We start from the raw sequence: 9831 nt of genomic DNA on the forward strand, positions 1-9831 counted from the left end.
CCACAAAAGGTAGTTCACGAATCACCATACTAGTACAGCAATTTGTGCAACCGAGCCACCTGACCACAGTACATCTGTGGCAAGTGGTCGGCAAGTGGTTGCAAACCCTTACAGATACCCAGTGCAGAGACTGGCCTCAGGTTATACTTAGAGAGGAATCACATCTTCTTACATATGTTGTACCTGTTTATCTATAGAAGTCTTTCCCCTGCATCCGTTCAAAGTGCAGAATTTACACAGGATCTCTCTGCTCTGAAAAGCAGGGGACGGAGGGCTGAACTTACATCTGACAGCTGATTGGAGGGAAGAGACGCACCCCCTTCACACAGGAACAGAGCTGAGGCTGTCAATCAGCTGGAGGTCCCTCCCTGTTTTTTTTTATCTTGGTGTCAGGAAAACTTGTAATGCCACGTACACGCGATCGGAATTTCAGCCAGCAAAAAACCGATGAGAGCTTTTCATCAGAAAATGCGACCGTGTGTATGCTCCATCGGAATTTAGCTGGCTGAATTCTGGCAGCAAAAATTTGAGAGTGTGTTCTCAATTTTTCAGACGGAAAAACTTTCTGTCAGAAATTCCGATCGTGTGTATGCAATTCCAACACGCAAAAACTCACGCTTGCTCAGATTCAACTATGAGATGGAAGCTACTGGCTATTAAACTTTCTTTTTTTAGTCCCGTTGTACGTCACCGCGATCTTGGCGGTCGGAATTTGGTGTGACCATGTCTATGCAAGACAGCTTGAACGAAATCCCGTCTGGAAAACCATCAGAGATTTTTCCAACCAAAATTCCGATCATGTGTACGCGGCATCAGAAGGGATTTATGCTGATAGCAGAGGAATGAAGCGGCAGACAGAAATGACACTTAGTGCCCCTAATTGAGACAAGCACACGTTATAGAGGGATATGCTTTGTACATATTTCATGTCCGAGGTTTACAACCACTTTATATACATTTTTGATGAGGCTTTCATATTATACTCACAAGTTTTCTTTTCTTTATTGTGGTCATTGTACTAAATCTAGAGAGCCCCTAGAGGGAGATTTTAGTGGTTCAGCACAATTACTCTATCAATATAGAATTAAACAGAAAATTCAAAAATTACAGGAGACGTTCATTGTTTTTTCTCCAACAAAACAAACCTACCTGCCTGTTCTCCATCTTCTTTAGAACGCACATTAAGCTCCGTGTACATTCTCTGCACACCTTAGTCCCGGGGTAAATGAGCTCCAATGCACTTGGGCAGGAGTTACAACATCTTGATCCAGCCAGTGAAGATCCTGAGCATGGAAAAAGATCTGGCAATGATGTCTGTGCTGGTGAGGGTGTGGGAAGATTCAGTAAGATATCGGTCACTTCCCTGCTATGGGCATCACACTTCGAGGCTCCTCTGTTCATAAATCAGGCCCAATTCACTTGTTTTACCAATTGGCACCTGTGATCATATGGGTCAGAATGAATGAAAGGTTCTCATACATTGTACCATTTCCAATGTCTTCCAGATGTGTTACTGCTCAATGGCACATTCTGTATTTTATAGCCCCTCTCGGTAGAGTCATGTTTCATGATGAAAATGTGTCCAAAGGTAAAATAAAAAAATAAGTGTAAGGTGACATGCCCGTCATGGATAAGGCTCTTTTTGGCAGCAGGTTTAAGTGATAACATATGTGTCCCAATAATCCTCTGCTGTGCTGCTAATGCAGGACCTCTGCATGGCCGTCATCAGGGAATGTATTGCAGTGACTCTAGAGAACATGAATTCATATAAATGTATAAATTAACTGGCAGTGCAACTTTTTGTGCTTTTATTATTAAAAGAAACCACTACTACAGTATGTGTTCAGCCCAATACCAGGCCATAGATTTAGATCTTTAAGAAACATGAAGTTGTTAAATGTTCCCAGTTTCACTACAATCCAGTTTTTATATGAATCATTTTGTATAACACTCATAAACAGCAGGAGCAACACAAAAAGGCTAGGTTCATACATGTACCAATTTCTAGCGCTCTCCAAAAAGCAATCTGCTGTGGATCACTCTTCATGGGGCAGTAGAGTAGTGGCTTCCAGGTGTTTTTATGAAACTAACACGCTGCAACTATGAGCCAAGCCTTCAGTGAGCGAGTTTGATAGGCCATGCCACCTGTCAAACTTGGCAAGCTGAGTTGAACTTGCCAAGGCTGTAATACAAAGCATTGCAGCTGTGACATGTGTATGACCACCCTTTGTGGGGTGGTAAAAACACAGCTGAACTGTCTGTTTTTACTGTCCATGTGAACAAGACCATAGATTAATACAATATGTTGGGTGTCCATTGCACCCCTGTGTCTTTCAGGAGGGATGGGCTCCCTCCAGGCTCCCCTGCCTTCTGCCTATCCATTATAATGCATATGCTTCCACTGTCGAGGCTCTCAACATTTAGAGTTATGACTACAGAAAATTCTGGGGTGCCCTGATGGGGTCTGTAGCTTACGCATGTATTTGCAAATGTGAGCAAACAAAACTCCTATTTTTAACGCATACTGTTAAACGGAACAATTCGGTTGGATGCAAGCTGGTCGGTAAGTAAGCTGGGAATTTTTTTTTTGCATGCGTTGCCCTTCCATGTGCTCCTTGCTGCAAAGGCCTGTTATAGGGGAGGGTAGTGGCTATTTGTTTAACATGTGTACGGCCACCTTTCATGGGGTGGTAAAAACACAGCCAAACTGCCTGATTTTACTGTCCATGTGAACAAGGCCAAAGATTATTTCCCAGTAATTTACTTACTTTGTATATGTTGTAAATGTACTCGTTCTTCTGTAAAAATTAAACATGTATATCTCATTTCTGGAGGCCCTAAAATGCCAGGACAGTACAAATACCCCCCAAATAACTCCTTTTTGGAAAGTAGACATTCCAAGGTATTTAGTAAGAGGCATGGCAAGTTTTTTAGTATAAACAGAAAAGTCAGTGCTACTTCCCATACACCACATAGATAGCAGAGCTCCCAGGTGCTCGATCCATAGTCGCTGGCTGAGTAGAGTAATGTGGAAAAAATGATCCGCACTCCAGTTGTTGCCCTTATAATTTCTTCATTTTATTGAATAGCCACAGTGAACAAACGCCTATATAGGCTGAAACGTGTCAACTGACTTAATCTGCGTTTGTGTGGATCGTTTTTTTCACATGGCAAGTTTTTTGTAGTTGTAGTTTTTTTGCCATGCTTTTTTGGAAAATTAAAAAATTATATATTTTTTTTCCACAGTGCAGTACAGTGTCACCTTATGACTGGTATGGCGGTGATCAGGAAAACTGACTGAAAACAGTATGTAAAAAAAATTGGAACCATTTTTTAAACTTTTTTTTACATACTGTTACCAGTGACACTGAAGATAATCAGGATTTTTTTTTTTACATTATGATTATTACAGTGATGATCACTATATAGGAAATCATTTTTATGAATGGATTCTATTCATGTGCCATTGTGTACAATTGTGATAGCTGTGATTGGTCACAGCTATCACTTGATACAGGTGCGCTGTGATTAGCCCAGTACCATGTGATCAATGTGGCCAATCACAGAGATCTCAGTAGTACACAATGAATGGTTGTAAATGAAAGCTACTGACGTGATTGCAGTGATTGGTCACAACAATCATATGGTACCAAGGCCTGCCCGGTACAGTGATCGCTGTTCCGCTGTGGCTGGTGTACCCAGTGGGTCACAGATCACGCTGCTGCTGCGTGGCTCTTAGGGCATGCATGAGGCACTCGAGTGGGAGGACAACATATACATCCACTCGGGATAACGGTGCTCCCGCTTAGTCATATTTTTATAATAGGCTAAGCGTGTGGGTGGTGGTAAAAGTGTACATGAAGATTTCGTTTTGGAGTTTATTTCTTTGTGAATTTTTTTTTCAGCATATTTGTTGAAGGTCATTGATTCAGAAAGTTTTAGATCCAGTGAGCCAAACAGCAGCCAAGCAACTAGAATGTTCAGTAATGGATTGTATTTCTTTCATAAAAGGTTCTCTTAAGACAACAACAGTAACACCTCTATGTGGTAGGAAGCCACAGAACAGCAAACCATTGTGGTGTTTCATTTCTTTTCTATATGAACATAGTTCAGTCCAGATATATTTTAGAATGTTACATAATCTCCACACAGTTAAAACCCTATTTGTAGCTTCTTTGAAGTGTTACAGGGAGAAGATAATGATAATAATAATTCTAATAAAACGTCATATTTCATATGATTCCAGACAGTGGGCAGAGCAGTGGCACCAGCTCAAAGGGAGATCGTCTTAGTGCTAAACTGAAAACTCTGCCAGGACCGAATGACCCCTATGAAGCGATCTCCAATAAAGACATAGGTAAGTGGCAGATGAGTATCACCGGTCATCTATATATTATCCATGTAAATGAAGGCATGGCCATTCTTTCACTCTACATCCACCTAAGGGGTTAGTTGTGGCGGTTCCTTTTTAAGATAAGGGTTTGGGCCTAAAACGTAAAGTACAGTAAGCACCAAGCGTCCAGAGCCCAGACGATTACAAATTACAATACACTTCCTCCTTTTATAAGACATCTTGTATCCTTTTCAGGAAGGCATTCTGTGATTGGAGGAGAAGAGGCAAGGGGCGGAGGAACTTCACGATCTCCCCATCCAATCGCAGAATGCCTTGTATTCAATAAAAAGGATACAAGATGCTTTATGAATAGAGGAGATGTAGTGTAAGTGAACCACATAGCCTTACTAATGCAATATATTTCACTTTTGTTTTTTGGTTTAGATATGCTTTAAGGATAGACTAATCTAGTATATGATAAGAAGCATGGTACGCCAGCTGTCGGATGAAATGTAAATATATGTAACATCAGCTTCAGCAGGGTCCTCTCCTGTAGTACACTGGCAAGGACAGAGCCCATCCCAGCTCCAATGGTACAAGAGACACAAAAGGTCCTATATGCTGCACATCACTACAAGAGCCTGTAGATATGTGAAATGACAGTCTCAGTCCAGGCTCCAGCCAAGCCACACCCCAACACGTTTCACTTTGCCCCCATGATTAAGCTCTTGGGCAGAGAGAATCGCATTGAGGGGGCGTGGCTTAGCTGGGGCCTGGGTTGAGGCTGTCACATCCACAGGCTCTTGCAGTGATGTGTGACACATAGGACCTTTTTTGTCTTATGTAATATTTCAGATTTACTTTTTGCAAATGTTTCCTTATATTCTTAAACATGATGCATGGAGTTTTTATGTCCTCCCATGCGCCAAAGATATTCTGGTAGGTTAAATGGCTTCTGTCCGAAATTACCATAGTATGTGTATGTATGCATGTGAGGTAGTCATCTTAGATTGTAAGCTCCTATGACAGCAGAGATGTGAATATACTGTATGTACAGTATACAAAAAGAGGGGGATAACTAAAATTGAAGCAAACAGAATCTGGAGCAGCTGTGCATAACAACCAATCGGCTTCTATCTTCAGCCTGTTCAGTTAAGCTTTGAAAATTAATGCTAGAAGCTGATTGGTTTGCATGCATAGCTGCTCCGTTCTTAGTAAATTCCCCTTTAAAGTTGTTGTAAGAATCATACCCTTTGTGTGCTGTTCCTTGCTTTTATTTATTCTCTTTGTGTCATAACCGAATGTCATTTTTTTCCTGTTTAGTAGCAGTTAAAAATATACTGCATTCTAATGACTCTCTCTGTACTTGGATGATTAGATGCTTCATACACGGACCCTCTCGGGCCACAAATGGAGAGACCAAAAACAGCAGCAAAGAGAAGAGTTGAGGAGGAAGAGTTTGCTGATGAAGAATTAGGAGAAGATCTCCTCCCTGAATAATTCTTTAATTGTGAGAGGAAAACGGAACTATTAGAACAAATGTTCTCTTTTAATAAATCCAGGAACAACAAACAACTCTGCACATGTGATCTATTACCTTTTTTTCCCTATACTTTGAGAACTGTCATCCCATGTCCAGGACGTTGTGTATATTTATTCTGCACCAAGGGTGGTGTCATATTGGATTCCATAGGCTGTCATGGAGATGGCAGGAGATCAGAAGGAAGCTGAGATAAAAAGACTGCTGCATCACAGATGGTAGAGAGCGAGTGGGGTTATCAGGGTAGCTTTAGAGTGACTTGATTCCAAGTTGCTCTGGCTGTAAAGTTTTTTAATGAATTTACACTACAGAGCCTGCTGCAGATATCACACCCGGGGGGGAGCTTGGTAAAGGTACTGTAATCCTTAGCATGCAAACATTATAAATTGGCTTACCATAGCCTGGCCAGAGGTTCACATAAATATATTTTTTTATACTGTTAATATTCACTCCATATTTTTATCATTGCAATAAATATAGAGATTTACAGATTAACCACTAGAGGGAGCTCTAAAATTGACTCCACATGGAACTCTAGGCAAACATCTAAAATGTGCAAAATACTCACATATTGTTTTACCTGCCAAATGATTTGTAATTCTTGTAATCCACACATCTCTGTTAGGAAAATCACTCTGCTACTTTTTCTTTTAGCTCTGATTCATTGTCCAGTGAACAGGCTGAGGGGTGACACTCGTATAGCTGTACATTGTAGAAGAGGTGCATGATTTACAACATTGGTTATACAAAATTACAAATCCTGTGGCAGGTAAAACCATAAAAATAAAAGTGTTTTCAATTGTGTACTTAGCTGTTCTCTATGGCTGTGAGGCACTGCAAAGCAGTAAGCACTTATAATGAGCATATGTGATTGTGTATGTGTGTGTGTGTGTGTATATATATATATATATATATATATATATTTATTGAAAGTGCTGAACTCTAGCCTTTAACCACTTGAGCTCCAGAAGGTTTTGCCCCCTTCATGACAAGGCCATTTTTTTGTGATACGGCACTGCGTTACTTTAACTTAACAATTGAATGTCGTGCAACACTACACAGATACAATTTTTGTCCTTTTTATAGAGATTTATTTTGGTGGTATTTGATCACCTCTGTGGTTTTTATTTTTTGCACTATAAACAAAAAGACCAACGATTTTGAAAAAAATAAAAAAATTTTTTTTACTTTCTGCTATAAAACATATCCAATAAAATAAATGTAAAAAAAAGAATTTCTTTATAAATTTAGGCCAATATGTATTCTGCTACATTGTTTTGTTAAACATCCCAATAAGAGTATATTGATTGGTTTGTACAATGGTTATAGCGTCTACAAACTATGGGACTTTTTTTATTTATTTTTTACTATTAATGGCAGTGATCAGTGACTTATAGCGAGACTGTGATATTGCGGTGGACAAATTGGACACCTAACTGACACTTTCAAAACTTTTTGGGGGTCAGTGACACCAATACAGTGATAAAAAAAATGCACTGTAACTGTACTAATGACACTGGCAGGGAGGGGGTTAACATCGGGGCAATCAAAGGGTTAAATGTATGCCTAGGTTTTACTTACTAACTGTGGGGGAGGTGCTTTGACTAGGGGAAGGCAGAGATCTGTGTTCCTGCTTAGCAGAAACACAGGATCAAAGCCTTCCCCATTGACAGAACAACAATTTGCCTTCTTTACACAGGCAGACTTCTCTTCTGCTTGTGTCCCAAATGATTGGTGGGTCCCGGCAGACCTGTTCATTGGCTCCAGCTGTTTTCAATCACAACGGGAGTGGGTTTTTGGCGGCGCACACGTTCCAGACCTAGAAGTAGCCTTCACTGCTGCCGGTGAATAAAATAGTCAATTGTGCCCCATCATTGGTGCCATTGGGCCCCATTGTTGGCGTCATTGGGAGGAACTGTGCCCCATCTTTGGTGTCTTTGGGAGGAACTGTACCTTTCACCACTGTCAGTGAATAAAATGGTGCCCCAAGGGTCAGATAAAAGTAAGCAAAGGGCCGCAGTTTATTAGACCACTGTTTTACGGGATAGACAACCAGTCTCCTGAAGATGCCCCACTTCGCTGGTCATTCCCTAGCCAAAGGGTCCACCCACATACCAGGGCTGGTGCAAATTGGAAAAAATTGTCTGCGAGCAGAAAAACAACAATGCTTGTTTTAGCCAACAAGCTCTTATGCACACAGTCGCCTGTGGCTGCATGACATAAAATTCTGGCATATATAGCTGGCCAGGAGACACAGCTGCTGGGTACAGCTGCCCCATAGAAATTGAATTCTGTTTTTGCTGATTGTACACTGTACTTTACCTATATTGGTGATTTACCTGTATTTATGTGTATAATCTTAATAAACTTTATCTTGAAAAAGAAATTGAATTCCGGATGTGGCTGTTGAATAACTACACACATGAGTCTGTGTCCAGGGCTGCACATCCATACTTGTGCACTGTTATGCAAGTGCCAACACATTCCCGTGTACAGCCACATCCTGTAACTGATTTCTATTGGTCAAAATCATGATGTCATCTGCCTGCTTCGCCACCTCGGCCAATCAGAGGAAGCCTTGTCTTTATTGGTAAAAAATATATAAGGCTTCTCCTAAATAGCGGAGAACTACTCAGCCCGACTCCATTTCCAGCAGCAGACGGAAAGTTGCCAGTACTGGTGCGGAAACACAGCGCCGCATACTGTATGTTGCTAATGCTACTATAGTACATTACATGACACACACCAGTCACATTGTCCTGTAATGGAAATAGTTTGTTTAGGCCTGCTGTCCGGACCTTATAGGATGTGTGAATGAGGCCTAAAAACACACACATACTCTCCCCTTTTCTGGATGATAATTCTAACAAATGAAATATGACAATTGGTTGCAGAAAAATAATTTTATTGAACAGGATCACACAGAATTCTGCTCCCATATAGCTGCACAGAAACACTTTTTGTTTTTTTTCTTTGTGTTCTTTTTGTTCTGGCTCCTTTCACACAAGTGGTCTGATTGGGTCCACTTGTCCGTTTTTCAGGCAGACTCTCCATTCTCCTATATGGAGCAGCGGATGTAAAATGGACTTGTCTGTTTACACCCGCTTACATCCAACCTGCTAAAAACAGATGGATGGGGATTCGTCGTTCCCCTTCGCCTGTCTGGATCTCATTGGATGGCAGTCGGAGGTCCGTTTTACATCTGACCGCTCATGGAGGTGAACAGGCTGTGTCTGTGTCCGCTCTGCATAGGCGGAGCAGACACAACCAGTCATCCACCTGCTCAGTAGAGGTCACCGGACAGATTCCCCACTGACCAGGTGGACCCCCGCCCTATGTCAAAGGGGCCTTAGTTATATAAAGCTTGTACAACCTTATATAGGTCAGGAAAAAAACAATGTATTCTTTATTCTATCCTGGCTTAATTCATGTTTGCTCCTGGTTCAGTTCAATGTTTCCTTTGGTTTGTGTATAACCTGTATTGATGGCCTGAATTTATTTAATAAACATTTAAAAAGTTACATTTAAAGTGTTTGTGTCTATTGAAGTGGCTGGACCAAGCGGAGAGGCCTGCACACGGAGAAATCTAAAATCAGGTTGAGGGAGAGTTAACTTTGCTTTCTATTTATTTTCCATAACCGCAGCAGATTAGGCAATTATTCATTAAACTCTCTTCCCTGCATTCCGTATTAACAAAATAACATGGGATGGTTCCAATTAACAGGTCAGTAATGTCTCACATATGTTTGTGACTGTAATGGAAACTCTATATAAGCTGGCTGAATATCAGATAATAATCTTTCAGAGACGGAATCCTTTCCATGATGTAAAACGTATTAGACATTACTACTGACACGACACACATGGCGCTAGATGCTACAGGGCACATTAAAGCTGAACTCCGGACAAAAACTTTTTTGACGTGCGCCGTGAACATAAATACCCACTAATGACGTAT

The 9831-nt window shown here is 40.9% G+C and overlaps 1 protein-coding gene across 2 annotated transcripts in view; it reads left to right on the forward strand.

Moving 5' to 3' along the window:
• Nucleotides 1–9394, forward strand: part of IFT88 (intraflagellar transport 88) — a 119594-nt gene extending 110200 nt beyond the window's left edge. For both annotated transcript variants that reach the window (XM_077483999.1, XM_077484000.1), the window contains 2 exons: nt 4247–4357; nt 5712–9394. In XM_077483999.1, coding sequence (XP_077340125.1) covers nt 4247–4357; nt 5712–5833 — 233 coding nt within the window. In that variant the 3' untranslated portion in view covers nt 5834–9394. The remainder of the gene's footprint in view (nt 1–4246; nt 4358–5711) is intronic.
• The last annotated feature ends 437 nt before the right edge of the window (nt 9395–9831 follow it).

This window comes from Lithobates pipiens, unplaced genomic scaffold, assembly GCF_037356315.1.
Source record: "Lithobates pipiens isolate NorthernLeopardFrog02 unplaced genomic scaffold, aLitPip1_a1.2 Scaffold_16, whole genome shotgun sequence".
NCBI classification, from domain to species: Eukaryota; Metazoa; Chordata; class Amphibia; order Anura; family Ranidae; genus Lithobates; species Lithobates pipiens.